The sequence below is a fragment of the Paralichthys olivaceus genome, chromosome 19, assembly GCF_024713975.1.
Source record: "Paralichthys olivaceus isolate ysfri-2021 chromosome 19, ASM2471397v2, whole genome shotgun sequence".
Classification (NCBI taxonomy): domain Eukaryota; kingdom Metazoa; phylum Chordata; class Actinopteri; order Pleuronectiformes; family Paralichthyidae; genus Paralichthys; species Paralichthys olivaceus.
In genome coordinates this window covers 18,310,763-18,328,492 of record NC_091111.1, presented here as the reverse complement: position 1 = coordinate 18,328,492, position 17,730 = coordinate 18,310,763, and the positions used below count along the sequence as shown (strand labels likewise).

At 43.1% G+C, this 17,730-nt stretch overlaps 2 protein-coding genes across 3 annotated transcripts in view; both read right to left on the bottom strand.

Annotated features, from left to right (window-relative positions):
* The window catches only part of fam184ab (family with sequence similarity 184 member Ab), an 80,275-nt gene extending 75,293 nt beyond the window's left edge, over positions 1-4,982 (bottom strand). The window contains exon 1 of one of the 2 annotated variants that reach the window (XM_069514792.1): positions 4,088-4,982. In XM_069514792.1, the coding sequence (XP_069370893.1) occupies positions 4,088-4,249 (162 nt within the window). In that variant the 5' untranslated portion in view covers positions 4,250-4,982. The remainder of the gene's footprint in view (positions 1-4,087) is intronic. The other variant, XM_069514793.1, reaches the window with a different exon arrangement.
* A 6,628-nt stretch (positions 4,983-11,610) lies between these two features.
* The window catches only part of man1a1 (mannosidase, alpha, class 1A, member 1), a 90,141-nt gene continuing 84,021 nt past the window's right edge, over positions 11,611-17,730 (bottom strand). Inside the window, exon 12 of the mRNA XM_020103700.2 lies at positions 11,611-16,984. Coding sequence (XP_019959259.1) covers positions 16,858-16,984 — 127 coding nt within the window. The 3' untranslated portion in view covers positions 11,611-16,857. The remainder of the gene's footprint in view (positions 16,985-17,730) is intronic.

Here is a 17,730-nt window from a genome sequence, read left to right as displayed (position 1 = left end):
CTGCCTGTTTGGAGTGGGCTGTTTGTTTGGTCTGTGGTGAAGCTGGCTGCATCATCAGTCCACAAACTCAACACTGGAGAATCAGTTGTTGTCGTGATCAACAACGTCACTGACAGAGTCCCAGCTCTGTTTATTCAAACTGTATTCATATTGAACACACAGTTAATCTGTGCTCTCACATATTGAAACATAAGAACAATTTCATAAATGACTGACAGAGATCTTAAAACAGGAAGATATCAGAGTTTGAGGCCATTTTTAAAAAGCCCAGAATCTTTACACATGAATGAAACACTGCTGTGTTCAAATGTTTATGTGTATGATGACGCTGTGGTGCTGCAGCAGGTTGAGAGAATATGGCAACTAGAGCACAACACACACACACACACACACACACACACACACACACACACACACACACACACACACACACACACTACAGTATTTCACTATCTCTGTCTCTTTCAATTTCTTCGTCCAGAAATACATGGGGAGCTCAGAGGTCTATTTCTGACTCACTCCAACACTGAAGTCAGTCAGGCATTGCTGATGAAACACACACACACACACACACACAAACACACACACACTGAGGTAGGTAATATATTTCCCATAAAGCGTTCTCCTGACAATGCGAAATGACACGCTGCCCTCTCTGTTTCCCAGCGACTTCAGTCCTGACTCAATGTGGACAGGCTACAAAATCAGCATTTATGAGAAGAAAATATCCTCTGCCCACTTCTTACACTACATGCCACTGCCCTGAATTCTAATTTATATAAAACTTGTTGCCATAGCAGCAAAAAACCTACATTGCTCTGGTTTTGACAGAGGCGCTGAATTAAGGCAAAGGCATCACAGAGTATAACTAACTTGTCCCCCTGCACCAAAAAAAAAAAAAAAAAAAGAGGGAATCATGGCAGTGAAATCCATGCAAATCCTGAACTTCACAAAGGGCCAGAAAGCAGCTTTGTGGGATTAAAAATTACTGCAAGAAGTCATAAATAACAGTCGCAGCAAAACAAGTCCTGCGTCACAAATCATGACGATTCACAGCCACAGGAGAAATGCAATCAATGGGCGAGTTACTGAAAATGCGTATAAAGCCATCGTTTGCGTCCGAGCCAGGTCATGGCTGAGCGGAACCGACAGAGCAGCTGGTTGATGAGTCCGATAATCATCAGAAATGGAAAAAAGGGGCCAGAATGTGAGAATAATACATTCACACTTAAGAGATCTTGACGAATCACAGTTCGCAAACAGACGAGTGTTATACACAAGAAGACACTCAGGACTAAAGTAGGCCAGTCAAAAAAAAAAATGGAATGAAAAATTCAGATGTGTCGATTCACTCGCTGTGTCTGAGGACGACTCAAACACATCGAGCTGGAAATCAATCGGCCTGGGGAAAGATTTCAGGGTCGCTATTTATTCCTGAACACAGCTCCGAGTCCACAGAGATCAGTGGTCAGCGTGAGCAGATGTCGAGTCCCCTGCTTTGTTTTGGCCTAATACAACAAGGCACTGGAGTTAAAACGGGATCAGACGTGTGGGAATCATGTGACTCGACTCGTTAGAGTACGGTTGTCTTGAATTTCCTGTTTTCTGACGCCAACATCAACCTTATCGTGTGTTAAATATTCAGCGATGCTACGTTTCACACTGTTGTGTTTATTTTAAGCCTCGGAACTGAGACGTTTTCACGCAGCCAAACATGTCACGAACTTCAACGTCGACTCTTTCATCCCGTTGCAGAACAGTGATCTGCGATGTACCTGTTTAATTACCCGGCCCTGTCGCATTCCATTATATTTTATTCTGCAAAACAATGTAAAGATAAAAATGTCTCCATTTCCACTCAAATGTCAACTATTTTTAACTGAAAAACCTCGTGGCTTATTGGATTGAAGTATATTCTGGATTAACTCCAGAACGATGTGCTGACTTGTGCATTTAAATTTGCAAATAATCCTTTTAGGCATCGTGTTTACACAAATGTATGTGGAAATTGCTCATTTAATTGCCTCTATATGACACAACAATACAGTTTTAAACCTGGTTTCTGTTTCCTTGGTGATATCTGAACAATAGGGTAGAGGATGGAGGGTTTTTTTTTTTTATTACAGTATGGAGTCTATAAAGTGAGGAGGCATGACTGGATATTAAATCTGCTGTTTTCAATTATGTATAAAAAGCCTGCTGGTAAAATAGAAAACCAAACCGTGAGAAACGAAAATAACTTGTTGAGAAAACCGGAGAACATGTTTGTGTCAGTTACTGTTGAACACTGTAGGAGTACCGCATGTTGTATGGAGAGTTAACTATCAAGGTGAGAAGACTTTTTCATTTCAATGTGACTTTAAAGAGCCCTCACTGCACCGAGGCTTGGCACACACCTATCGCCCAAGGCTGCTGAATGATGATTTTTCTTTCAGCCTGCACTTCCTCAGCACAAAGAGATATAGCGAGAGCACAAATCTTATGGTGGGAGTCCTTGGGGGGGGGGGGGGGGGGGGGGGCTTGAGGTGTCAAACCCTTCAGTGGAAAAGAGATGGAGGAGAAGGGGGTGGGGGGGCATCTCCCAAGAGCCACCTGGAAACATGGGAGGGACCTGATAGAACTCCAGCTTGAGGATAATGACATAGGGGAGCCACAAACATGCTTCGACCCCGATGGATGTTGTGGATGGGGAGGTGGGGGGGAGGTTTGTGTGTGTGGGAGGGGGGGGGGCTGCTCTGTTAGAAGTTGGAACCCTGTCATTTGCCAAGTGAGAGATGAGAGCATTGATCCTCAAGGCAAAAAGAAAGCGTTTGAAATGCCCTTGAAAGCCCAGAGGTACAGTGAAGCAGTCTTCAGACATGCAGCCCCGATAATGACTGTCACGTATGAAGAACGCCGCAGGAGATTGTCCGGAGCGAGCGTTCACAACAACAGGGAAATCTCCGGAGCGTCTCCTGGGACACCTGAGATGTATTAACATTCACAGTGAACGCTCAGGACGACATCACGCTGCACATGGACCCCACTCAGACATTTTCCAGGGGGCTCACAGGGAAAACTCCAGAGATCGTCCAGAGACGCTCACCCGGACATTTGCGTCCTCGCACACAGCTCCTCCAGGGAAATTTCAGGAGAATGTCCAGAGTTCATTGTCAGTCTGAAAGCAGCTGATGTGGACAAATCTAAAATCCTTCTGAGCCAAAGCAAACAGAAACGTCTCAATCAACTAATCCCTCTGAATCAGCCCCTAAATCTAATATAAACTACATCCACAGGACCTGCTGTCTTAGAAATAAAGATCGTGTGTCGGATGCAGCACACGTCCTGTTCTCATGTGATGAAATATTTTGAAAAAGCAAGTGATGAGGAAATCTGGCCTTCTTGTTTTCACCCTGTCTTATTAAGAGATCAGATGAGTCGCTTTGTTCAGCTGCATGATTATCTAAAAAGGCCCCAGAACAACATGAATGTGGCCAAGTAAAACAAAATGCCTGCACAGTCTGTGCTGCTATAAGTGATTAATGACTGATCTGATTAATGTCACGGCTAATGACCCGCTGTGGATGGATGCAGCATTCAAACAGAACGGGTTCGGCTTCAGGAAGCGTGGCGAGAAACCGCTTTGAAGAATTTCCCATTTCCACACGCATTTGCCTTTTGACTTCAGAGACGAGCGTGCGTGGCAGGTATCGAACCATTTTAACCAAGAGTGGGTCGCTGCTGTTCAATTCGGCGTGTGACTCGGAACACAGATCGGCACATGTTGGATTTAGAATCCAACTTTAATTAGGATTTCAAGCCATTCCTTCTTTTTGCACCCCCCCCACCACATACAGCTGTGGTGAGCAGATTACAGAATTAATGAGTCAGAGGAATTCATGTTTGAAGATTAGAGAGAGTGAAGAGTCAGAGGAGAGGAAGCACATTTTCATACAAGTGCTATAGGGGGTGAGGGAAGGGGGGTGCACCTGTCCTAAAATGGGCTGAATTCTTAATGGAGTTTGGTGCTGAGTTCAGGTAAAGGGTTCAAAGACAAAGATCAGAGGATCAGGCCTCTCACACACGCGCACACGCACACCTTCCTCACCTTGGTTAGCTGTGCTATCTTCTTGCTCATCTTCAGGTGCAGGTCCTGGGTATATTCCAGGGTGATGCCGGGCTGGAAGCTGGGTGTCGTGGGGGAGGTAAATTTCCCCTGCCCGGCAGCAGCAGGGCAGTAATACGGCTGCCAACCCGAGCCGGTCGCCATCTTCACGATGATGCCTCACAGAGAGGACCGCTCGGTGGTGGTGGTGATGAGGAGGAGGAGGGTGATGATGATGGTGGTGGTGGTGGTGGTGGTATTAAAGAGACGATGGAGCGGACGGTGTTTGGTGAAGCAGCCGGAGAGCGGCGGTCACCGCTGGGACGGAGCGGTGGTTCCTCCCCACCCCCCCTTTCCCTTCCCCCCCGTGACACTGACTATCAGAAGCCGCTCTCTGCCCGGACGCGGTTCTCACCGGGGCTCATGTTCGCTCGTGTCCGTGTTAAATCACCCCACAGGCGGGTTGTTCTGGTTCTAAGCCCCGCTCACGTCAGCTCGCTTCATCCTGTCTGTTCTCCGAGCCGCGGCTCCGAGCTGCCGTCACCTGCCGCCGATGTGGAGCTGTTTCCCCGGCTGGTTGGTTCCACCCCACCCCCCCCCGGGTCGGTCACCTTGATGCCGGGGTGTGTCAGCGGTGGGTCGCGGTGGCTCCACGGTGCATTGCGGCTACGGTAGCGGGGGGAGAGTGCGTGTGTGTCGGACTCTCGCTCGCTCGCTGCTCCGCTGTTGCCATGGATCACCTCAACACTCTGCGCTGCGTTCACGGACCATGGGAGCAGCGCTGCGTTCACGGGCTGTGGGAGAAACACAACCGAAGACAGCGACGTGAGACGTTCGCAGGGTTTTCAATTAATCAATCAATCAATCAAACTTTATTTATACATCAACTTACAAACAAATCGACGTGCCGTTTAAATTAACTGATGAATGAAGCAGTGGAGACAAAACAAACAAGCTAGCTAAGTTACATTAAAAAGTCAGACTGAAAAGATCAGTGTTTTGTTTATTAAAGGTTCAGTGTGTAGTAATTAGTGACACCTAGTGGTGGAGTGTCATGTTGCAGCTGAACACCCTTCACCTCACCCTCTCCTTCCGAACATGAGAGAGAACATGTGGAAGACTTCAGTTTTCATAAAAACTCAAAAGATGTTTAGTGTGTTCAGTCTGGGCTACTGTAAAAAACATGGCGGCCTCCGTAGAGAGGACCCGCTCCTGATGAAAATATAAAGTATTTCAATATAAAGGCCCACTCTCAGGGAAAGAAAACTACAACTGGTACAATTTAGATGAGACACACTAGTGAAAGCATCGCTATTAATTATTTTATATTCAATTTCATCCAATTTCACTTAAGTCTTACACACAACCTTGTTTAAAAAGTGAATTTGAATGAAAATTTAAAACATTAGCTTCATATATGAAGACGGACTGAATACATCAACCCATGTTCTCCCATTAGAATCAATGTCATAATCCTGAAGTTGATATTTTTAATGGAAATAAACTCTAATCATCATTCAGGCTCCTCTCGTTTCAAATGTGGTGTAAGATGCTGTTCCTCCTCGTCTCCAGTGGAATTGCATATTTTCAGACAGATTAAAATCTTTCCGACAATCTGCTCTGCGACCCGATGTTAAATCTTATCCTCCCACAGAGATCAGGAATCATGACAAGCTGATTTTTTTTTTTTTACACCGAACAAAAAGTTAGTTTTCCTCAAATTATTCCAAGAAACAAAAACAAAAAAAGAAGCATCTGCAGTAAATTTCTTATTCTCTCTTCTTGGGTGTGAACAGTAATTCCCAGTTGGAAGCTCATGTGAGATACTCATGCATCAAGATGAATTTCCAGTGACGTCGCTTCATCTATCAAAGCTCAACTGAAGTGAAATAAAAAAGACTCACAGTCAGAATCACAGTGATGACGCAGACACTGGTTTCTATTCATGGTTGAATGTGTGTGTTTGTTCACTGCACCATCGTCCGTGTGTGTTTACAGGTGTGTGTTTACAGGTGTGTGTTTACAGGTGTGTGTTTTTCATGAACGCTTCGTTGGCCATATTCTCTACAGAGTGTTATCCATAAAGTGTGATTCTATTGTAAAGCACAAATGAATTCAATCACATTGTAAAGTTGAGCCAACAAATTAAAGAATAATCCAGCTAGCATAGACAAACATAAAGAAGGCCGACGTGACAGGTCCAAAACTGAAGCCAAATCGTCTCAATCGCCCCCCGGTGGCTGGCTTTAGTACAGTAATCTACAGTCGTAAACACAAACAGATGCACAGGTCTGATGTATTCACAGAGTGCATTTGATATCAGGTTCAACGAGACAGTGCCTCAAGGTCCATCAATAAAGGGATTTATCTCCCAGGTTATGAAAGGATTCATTACAGCAGACGAGGTTATCACAGCGGCTCAGCTGACGGTTTATGAAACAGATACTCAATAAGCTTCGACAAATCCTCCGCATCTGCCGCCATTTAGCAGCAAAACCTAAAAAATCCTCCACTTACAGAAGAAATGAAACATTCAGGGACAAAGTGGAGTCAGAAGTGATGAGTGACAGGAAGTGAGTGTTTGGCAGACTGAAGGAAATCATCTTAAAATAACTACACTGGTTTCTAATGTTCTTCACTGTCGTCTCAACTCTCAAAGACGCATTCGTCTGTCATCTACAGCGCTTTCATCTTTTGACTGTCGCAGGAGGTTTGGAGCGAATCCCAGTTGACATGATGAATGAAGATCAATTTCAAGCCACAGTTGGGACAAGGTGTTTTTTTTTTTTATCTACTTAGTTTAATGAATATATGAAAAGATCATATTTGGCAACGTTGCACTTAATAATAAATTCTCTGATTCAACAGTTGGTTGATTGAACTGCACGAACCTGTCGGTGCTCGTCCCACTGAGGATAAAGAGAAGAAGCATTACGAACCCAGACTGAGCCCAGACCCTCGAAGGCCACTTTCCTTCGGCATCATGTGTTTGTCATTGAGGTGAACCGTCAGGGGACATTTACTCCTCTCGGCTCACATCAGTGAATCAATAAAAGTAAAATGCTCTCAGAGTCGGAGCAGTGTCCTCGGCTCTCGCTCTCTGTTTTTCAACAGATCCGCTCATCGCGCACCGACAACATCAGACCTTTCATTTATTTAATCCCCGTCTTGGGACACAACATCACATTAACGTAACTCACCATGCACGTCAAGATGGACGACAACACCGGCACCAGCTCCTGAAAGATAAAGAAAATATGGTTTGATCACACAAACAAAAATCGAACATATGGTTTCAGATCAGCTGTTCGCTTAAGAGTTGAGTGAACTCTCATCAGAACATTTATTCAACTTATTTCAAGTTCGTAAATTCAAAGAATACATGCAAATAAATGATTAATTGCTGCGTACTTGTTTTATATACATATATATACATTTCATATTCGAGTTAACTAAGTCTGAGTTCGGCCGATCAGCGTTTTAATCGCAGCGTGACGGAGCTCAGCCCGACTCATGAAGACAGATCATGTGTGTGTTAGCGTGTGCAGCTTCGTGTTTGTGTTTCTGACACGCGATGACTGGTGGAGCTGGTGTTGGAGAAAAAATGAAAATGAGGAGAGCTGTGGGAATATGGATTGTATCTTGTTCAACACAATGATGGACTGCTCTGTATTGTTCTCTGTTGTGCACCGGGGATTGATTCTGTGTCTGCAGACACACACACACACACACACACACTTTGTGTTTGTCATCCATCTGTGTTTCTATTTTTAGAGGATGTGAAATTAAAGCATGCTTCACCTCTTCAAGCTTAATAATTGGAATATTTTGTAGGTTTGAGCTTCCTCTCTCCGAGGGAATACAGAATACCACAATTCAATTAGGAGCAGGCCGGCGGCTCGCCCAAAAAGTAATAAAGTTGACAACATAATAACCACGAGAATCTAATCTCTCGGTGCTCCCTGAAATATACAGTGAGCTGCGTTCACACTGGAGGGCAAACAATCAAGTGGAAACGTAATTGCACGACTTCAGAGGAGGTGATTGTGTGAGTCTTACAGAGGAAACGCAGCATTTGATCAATTCAGAGCAGATCTGTCAGATCCAGTGAAAACGAACTCACACAGTGAAATGACACAACTGAGACTCACATGAAGACACAACAGAGTGTGAGAGCAGTTCCAGCCTGATGCTGCTGCTGCTGCGGCTGCTGCAGGAGCTAATTATTATTAATGAGGGACAGGCTCATGTCCATCAAGTCACCGGACAAGTGGAATGTCTGAGATTTCAGTTTCAAACAAGACAACTGTGGTGGACAACGTGGACATCTGAGAATCCACACGTCACATGTTCTGCACCTGATCAGAGACGTGACCTGGTGGTGAAGTGGCTTCAGATGCAGCAAAACCATTTTACATCAAAATAAAATCCAGTCAGGAAACAGGATCTGTTTGTTTGTCTGATTTCACTTTGTGACTTTAACACTGAATCTGAACAAAACTTGATTTAATCTCACGATGGAAGTCCAACTCTTTAAACTCTAAAAATAATCTCTACATTCAGATAATGTTAGAAACAATCAGCTGTTTTAATTTCATTTACTCCAACACCACGTTTGTATCACAGTTCAACATCAGCTGAGAGTAAAAATGACTACATGTAGGTTTGTTCTTAATATTTGTATGTTTGTATGTTTAATCCGTTCAGCGTAAAGAAAAACATTTAATTTAATTCACTGTTGTACTTACAGTGATGTACATGTGTATTTGTATATCACCAGGTTTTATAATCTGTGTCACTCACGTTACCACAGAGAATAATAACAGTTACATAATAAGATTTAAAATAGATTCTAATCTGAAGATCCAGAGGCCACATGGTGTCTAGAAAACACACACACACACACACACACACACACACACACACACACACACACTTCTATTGATATTTACTGTCAGACGCTGCTTCACTCTGTGAGACACAGAAACACTCGTCTCACTAATATATTTTCTCTCTTTCTCATTCACAGTTTTCTGTCACTGTAATTCTGCAGCGAGCTTCAGGATTAAAAACTTATTTCATCAGATCGAATCACTGACACATCTGATCGTTCTTCATCTCTCTGGACGACTCGACAGAAGAAAAGCAGCAAACGAACGAACGAGTGAGTGAGTGAGAGAGAGAGAGAGTGAGAGAGAGAGTGATTCCCCTGAGGCGTCGACACATTTAACCTCATTTCCTCTTCAATTAAACCGATCTGAGCCGATCCATCAACCTGAGACGAGAAAAGAAAGAAACACGACTTAATGCTTTTTATTGATTCATCTTTTTATCATCACCAGATCCCAGAGCTCGATCTAAACAGTGTGAACCTGAGCAGATTCTCAAACTTGTCCTCGTGCACTCAAGCAAACAGGCCTCAGGGTTTTTCCTCTCCTCTCCCTCTCTCTCCCCCTCTCTCTCTTTCTCCCCCTCTCTCTCTGAGGACAGGACACCTTTGTGCTGGAGGTAATGGGACGATAAGCTGCACAGACTTTTCTGGGCTTTTAGACACCATCAGGCTTTTAGACGGCTCCGGCCCTGAGTGGTTATGATGCCGGAGGGAGGACGCCGAGTTAAAACCCAAAGAAAATCAAATGAGACAAACTGAGAGAGGTTCAGGAAAAGAAGAAGAAGAAGGAAGAGGAGAAGAAGAAGAAGAAGAAAGATGTCTTGAGCTTAGACGGAGAAGAAGAAACTGAGTTGAATGAGCATTAAGATTTTCGATGAAAACAAACGTCAGATTCAGGAAGCTGCTCTTTGCTTGGTCCTGTGCTGCCCTCTAGTTGTACTCAGGAGTACAGTGCAGTAAACTCAGGATACTGACACAATATATAGAGATACTGACAGAATATACGACCTGAGATCAAGAACAACTAGAGTGAGACAATCCTGCACATGACCGACTAGCTCCTATTGTAGAAACTCAACAGGTAGAATAATAATAAGAAGAAGAAAAAGAGGGAAAACCTGACAATTATCCTCTTTTTGTTGATTAAGAACTAGAAGTCAAAGATCCTTAAGGCCCGACAACGATCGTCTGGTTCTTAGAGCTGACGTTTAAAAGGAAACAGGAAGTGGTTTGATCACTTAAATGTCAGAAAACGTCCTGAACCAGCGGCTGAAAAGAAAAAAACACCTTGAAAAAGAAGAAAATCTGCAAGATTCGAGTTTTTAAATTGTACAAACTCAAATATCAGTTGAAAAATGGTTCATGTAGCAATGTTAAAGAAAGTTAGTTACACAACAGACACACACACACAGCAGCTGTGATCTGAAACAGCTCTCAGTATTCTTCTCTTATAATTTATCAGAGAAATTCAATCACTGGATCTACTTTACGTCTGTGAGAAGACTGAGTTCAAGCTCAGCTGCTGAATCCGACAGGAACCTGCTCAGTGACAAACGTCCATCAAAATGTTTACGAGAAACCTTTTCTGTGAGAGAATTAAACGAGAGAGTAAAAGACAGGAGCACGAGGAAAGAGAAGTGAAGTCCATCTCGTCTCCGCCGCTCAGTAAAAGATGAAGGAAAGAGAGAGACAGTGTTTATTCAAAGATCAGTTCATCAGCAGATCCAGAGTCAGAGGAGTCGTGTCTGGATCGTCTGTTTCTCTGTGGACGAAATGTCTCTTAATAAAAATGGAGTCCTGTCAGGAAGCGATTGTCTCACTGTCTCTTTTCAGCTTCAGGCCGATAACAGAGACGTCCTCAGTCTCTCAGAGTCGAGATAAGACGCAGAATTATTTCAAGTAAGTAAACGAGTTGTGTCGGGAAACAGAGGACGAAGAGTCCGGGACACTTTTCTTTCATGAATCTTGTTTGAGGCTGGAAACATGAACACACGTTCTTAAAGTGTCTCATTCGCCTCCTGGTGGCCGGCTGCAGTACAGGACCATGTTAGTGAGTGGGACGTGGACAAAACTAAAAAGTCAAAGTACACGTTAAATAATTTTTTTTACTTCAGTATGGTTTCTGACATTTGAGGAAGTTATCAAACCAATGCTCGGACTATTCGTTCATTTTTATTTATTTCAAACATGTAAATAAATAAAAACTGAAATTATACAGACACTAAATGATTTATTCTACATATTTGAAAAAGAGTTAGAAGAACAAACTTATTTCATTTCAGCCGTTCTCCATAAATCATTCATTAATAATGATCTTATACTTAACCTATGAAGATGTTGTTTACCTGATGTGCTCTATACTGTACACAATCTACAAAATATGTCTTAATAAATACAATATAAATGATAAAAATAAGGCTTTATATACATTTATAAACACACATATTATATATATATATATTCCAATATAAAGAAATGTGCATTGTTATTTGTAGCAAAAAGAGAGGAAGATAAAATAAGGAACAATAAATATTAAAGTGACCAAATAAAGAAACGAATCTTCACAGAATCTGAAAGTGAACGGGACAAACTGAAAAACAAACCTGAAGGATCAAATAACAACACAGATCCAAACTTATTAAAAGATTCTTTATTCACAATAGAAGTGTAACAAATATAGTTTATTAAAAAGTCTGCTGCTTATTAATATCATTTTTAATCCATAAGTTCAGAAGATTTTTATACAAATGTAGATCGGCCCATTTGCCAGATGGAATATTTACAATTTTTCTTTCTCAATAATAATAATAATAATAATTATATTATTAACACAATAAAACAAATTTCCCCAACAAAATTAAAATATTGCATAAAAACACAAAGTAAACTATGTGCAATGGAATGATTATCAGCAATATTTTGTACAGATACATTTCTGAGGTTGTTTCTCACGTTTAAACCTTTTTAAAGTAAAATGCCAAACATTTTAAGAATCAAGATTGTTTGAGGACACGTCAGTTTTACTTAATCTTTAGTTTCTTAAAGGAAAAGTGGAGCATTTTAAATTAGGGAATTCCCAAAATGGACGGCATTGCCCTTTAACCTTCACCGATTGAAAAGCTTTGTAACGCAACAGATCGTTAAAACACAATATTTAGTAAAAATCACCAAAGACGAGAACAAGAGAACGACCAGGTGCCTGATGTCCGACAGTGTGGAGCTGAAGCATGATCGCCTACGTTCGGCACTTCCTGTCTGTTCAGGAAGTGACACACAGGAAAAAATAAATACTCCAGGAGATAAGTCCAACCACATGTGGAGCGTAAAGATTCTGACTTCTGGGAAACGCAGTAAATCAGCCCTTTAATTCCGAATAAGTCGAAACCGTTTCTGTCCGTCGCCGCTTCTTAAATACGGGGGCACGTTTACGAGACTTTAATTCTGAAATGTTCTGCAGAATTGTACGAACAAATCTCAACACGGGGACGGAGACTGTAAACCTACACCCTCGATCCGGTCCGTTCAAATACTCGTGAACAGACTTTGGTAAAATGCTTAAGACTTCAACCACCACAGTCACCACGGCGAAAAGATGACGACATGAAACCCTCCACCGTGTACGACAGACGTCATCAGAGTTAACGAACTCAAATCAAATCAGAAGTTAAACGTTGTTCTGTGTGGAGGTTTCAAGACGAAGAAATGAATGCTACCACCAGAGGGCGACTCGAGAGCGTATCCGTAGTTTAATTAAAAATGAACGACAGTGTGTGTGTGAGTGTTTGTTTGTCCTGGGTCAGAAATCTGAAGACACGAACACGAATATATTAATCGATTTGATCTTTTCTGATCGTTCTTAATCATTTTTATTTTTAAACTCCCATGATCCTCTGGTTGGGACAATTTTTTTTGCTTTTTCTCTCCATTTCAAATCATTACAAACAAAAGTTACTTAATTTGTATAAATCTTACGGCGCTTTAACGTTAACTCTGAGGCTGGAAAAGGAAAAGTTACTCCAAACTTTCCTCTTTTTGAAATTGAAATGAAACTAAACATGTGTCTGAGCCACTTCACAAACAATTTACTTTGAGCCAATAAGATAAAAAACAAACAAACATCTTAACTTGTCAAGTGAACAAACTACAAATTAAACCAGAACGACCCTGAACTCTTCAGTTTCATCAGAAACTTAAATATCCTTGACTTTAAAATTTTCAACCATCGCAGAATCTGAAAGGAAAGATTCTCGTTTGTCTCCTTTTCCTCTGAATTCCCATCGAGCAGCTTCGGTACGCTAACACTTCACCGTACGATTAACACTTACATCCACTTGGTTTACGCCACGACGCTGAAAAAAACCCCCCGACAAACCCAAACATGTCTGATTTGGATCATTTCCTACAGTAACAGCTGCTCGTCGCAGCGTCAGAACTAAACAACAAAATCGTTTCCTGTCATTCTACAAACGAACCTGCGTCACTGTTTGTGCTTTACGAGATAAAAAGAAGAAAAACAACAAAATAAAAGACATCAAAGCACAAGAGACGTGAATTAACAGAGACATATAAAATATTCTTCACTTCACATTGGATCGTACATTCATTCGGCTCCTATCCTCCTGTACAGGTTGTTCCTCTCACTCCCAGGTGCTTCCTCTAAGATTCCTTCAGCCGTGAAGCCGAGCATTTTATAAAAACATCGTTAAGTGATTGTAAGATGACGGTGGAAGCTTCACAGATGATCGGCTCAAGATGTTTTTTCTTTTTGGGGCAGATAAATGTGAAATAACCTTTAAAGCAACACTATCGAGGATTATGGGTAATTTCCACCTCAAAAACTCAGGTACGCGGTGTTGTTTTAAAGGTGTTTTCCGACACACTGAGCCCACGGCGCCACCTGGGGGTCACATCCCAACACCTCTGAGTTCTATGTTCACTACTACAGAATAAATTAACACAGGCAGCAAAAAAAAAAAAAAAAAAAATCCACCAGCACAACAAACCATCACATGGGTCAAAGAACAAAATGCCTGAAACACGCGGTCGTCTGTACAGAGAGATAAAGAATCTGCTCACGGCTCAGGAAGTCAACTCATCGGGAAAGTGACGGACTGATATGTCTGTGTCGGTCGTTACGTGACAACGGCTCATTGTTGTTTTTGGTTTTGAGGAAAAGTTTTTAAATCTAAAGTTTCCAACTTTACTTTTCATTTCTTTCAGCTTCTGAGATAAATCTGTCATCAGCGTCTTTTCTGTAACGGAGACTCTTTGAACGCGTGGACGTTAAAAAATGTGTTGGACTCGTCGGTGTTGTTCTGCTGCTCGACACATCTGAGCTGAGCTGTCGCTCGGTTCAGTCGATAGAACCAAAAATCAACAAATGTTCCTCGTGAGTGTTCTGTAGTTTGAACTTTCTCGTCGGTCGGATCTCACAGTGACGACCCGAACTTTTATTAAAGCTCATGAAGAAGAGGAGGACCCGGCACGTTTCTGCTGTTTGTAAAGATGGACGACACGACAGCTCCCAAAAAGTGAAGCCAAAGCATCCTGATTGCCGCCTGGTGGCTGGCTGCAGCATTGCTCATACATCCTGCCTTCACAATGTTAATGGATGGGACATGGACCAAACTAAGAGTAGGACAGCTGAGAGGAGCTCGTTATTTGAACTGACGGCTGCATGAGATTCGTACCTGAGACACTTCAGCTTCATTTCTGGATAGCGGGAGGAAGAGGAGATGTGTCGTCCATATTTATCTACAGATTATGGTTCAAATAAACAAAATTAAAAAGCTCAAATTGATAAAAACCAGAACTAAACATTTGAAGGAGCAAAATATGAATTTACAGATCCAGGTCATCATTTCTCTCACGAGCAGCAAACTAGTGACCGAGGTTCAAATTTGCTTGTTTTTGTGTCTAAAGCTAAAAATAAAAAAAAAACTCTGATATAAATATGAACGAGTCATAAAGCCCAGGTCTCCGGTGCAGTGTAATAACTCACTCTCACCACTAGATGTCAGTGTGAGCCAGCCTGTGGTATAAACGATGCTTGGCGTCTGGGAGACAGAATCCTGGTGCTTCAGTGATTCAACCTGTTTGAGACGGATCCTCAGACGAACCTGCGCTCGTCTCATCTTCGTCTGAGACGTTTCCAACGACTCTTGTGCTGATTTATTACCTCAGTTTCCACTGAACATCAGAATAAAAAAAAAAAAAACTGAGACCGATCCTTTTATCCGGGTTCTAGTTTTGGTTTACTCCTCCTGTGAAGTGTGGGAACGTCACTTAAAGCTACGTTTTCAAGCTCCTCTCCTCTGTGTGTGTGTGTGTGTGTGTGTGTGTGTGTGTGAGTGTGTGAGTGTGTGTTTGAGCCGTCTCTCTCTCCTCATCAACAGTGAAGGCACTAAGTCGAAGACTAAAACTGATTTAATCTGGCTACAGTTCTGTGCGGCGTCTGGAGGGAACGTTACCGTAAAAATACCAAAAGAAATGTCGGGTGAGCGCGATCAGTCGACCTCTGGAGGATGAGGAGGGTAACAACGGAATGGCAAGGCTGTATTGAATCAGTCTGGTGTGTGTGTGTGTGTGTGTGTGTGCAGGTGAAATATTACAGTCGAGCGTCTGCGTCTCCTCACAGAGGAGAGAAGATCCTGCAGCCGGTTCTACGCTGGAATGAGGACAGAGACGAGAAGAAGAAGAAGGTCTGACCGATACTGATTTCACTACTGAACCTCCAATCAGATCGTACAAATACTATCAACTGAAATATTTAGATTTAGAGACATTAACCGTTCCAGAGGGAGTTTGTTCAGTGTCAAGACTCAAATCAACCTCAGAGCTCCAGAAACAGTTTGGAGGTTTCTGTCATCGGTCAAACCTCAGAGACGTTGGCTCAAACGTGAGGAAGGAGAAATAAATCCAAGACTCCAGCCGAACTGAGGACGAGATGAGCAGAAGAAGAGGACCGGCTTTGTGTAAACGTCCTGGGGGTGGGGAGGGGGGGGTGGGGTGGGGAATCACTGACAGGTCGGCCGCTCGTCCTGCGTCCAACAGACTCGGAGGGAGGGAGGGAGGCAGTCAGATGGGTGGGAAGCAGACAGTTTATAAAAAGAGGCTCGGGTTGTGCTGCGTCTTTACTCCCACGCTGAAACAACCACGTGTTTAAAAAAAAACAAAAAAAAAACAAGGAGACGATGCGAAAGTCGGGTGGTGGTGACGGCGATGGTTCCTCTTCAGATAAGGAAACCGTACAGCAGACAGGAAAACAAAAGCCGGAGTCTTTCTGGGTTCAGCTCCCAAAAAAAAAACCCAGCGTCCTCTGTGTCCAGGTTCACGTCCCGTCAGTTTTCTTCCTCACGTAAAACAAACCGTGCTGCGTCCGCTGACAACACGACGACTGACGCGTCACGTGACAATTGGTCATAAAGTCGGACTGAATGAGCCGCAAAAAACGCGATAAATGAAAAATCTAATAACATCTTCAGAAAGAACAACTTTGATAATCAGAGAATTAAAAACTAACAGTCTGAGGATAATCGCTGCGTCATCCTGTCATTTACCACATCGTCCTTTTTAAACTCATCCCGGGACGATTCCGCTCAAGTTGGCGCTTCATCCGACAGTTCACGCGTCGGCCCGCGTCAGTGTCGGAGCTCAAAATTAAGAAAAACAAAACACAACAACAAAACTGGACTCGACAGCGAGAACTCAGCTCCAACGCAGCTTGAATTCAGTTCAGATCCCGTTAAAAATAAAAAGTGAAATCCGATCGAGGGGCGTCGGACAGTGACTCCAGCTGGAGGCTCAGGTTTACAGGATCAGAGGTTCTCGCACTTGTTTTTTTTCTGTTTTCAACTGGGAGGAGTCAGCGGAGGACGGCCCACTACTCCACCTCGTTGGGTATTTCTGTTTTGTCCTTCCTGATGATGGGCAGGGGGTGGGCCTCGGTGTTGAAGACCCAGTGGTCGAACGGTAGGTGGTCGTCGTCAGAGAACAGCAGGTAGAGATACCTGCCGGAGAGAGAGAGAGAGAGAAACCAATTAAACAATGATCGCGTGTTTAAAACACGTCGTGACTCCGCCCGCTCGAGGTCTGTCAATCAAAACAATGAACATTAGACCTGGTTGGATGACGTCATGAAGCAGCGCGGGATCATGGGAGTCTTCATCTATCTGACGCTGCTCAGATCAAATGTTCACGTCGAGAACGTTGATTTATTACCTCACCCAGAAAAAAACATTTTGCTCTTTCTCTGCTTTCTGGAGCCTACGTTACCCACAATGCCACTTGATTCACGCGACCTCACAGATTTGTGTGATGTTTTTTTTTCCCGGTGACTGATTTTGATCTGATTTCATCAGAAACGAGGTAAAACGAGTTGAAGTCTTGTGGGTGAACATTGTTTTAATTAAACCAACACGCCTCCACTCTTCTCGTCCTCGTGTGTTCTTAAACGTGCGGGCTTCACACCGTTCGATGCCAGAGGAGCAGCGATGAAACAGATGCGGGCCTGAGAGCGAGGAGAGGGCGTGGCTTCACACCAAACGCGAGGTGATTTAATCCCGCGGCTCGATGGCGTCAGGTTTTATGAAACAGTTTAAGAAAACGAGTAAATAATTCAGATGAGAAACTCGATGTACGAGAAGCCGTCAACCACACCTCCTCCTCCTCCTCCTCCTCCGATGCGTAGAGAGCAGTAAGTGATTGACGGCCGGCAGCCGTGTGAAGTACGTCCGTGTCCTTGGCAGCGGAGAGG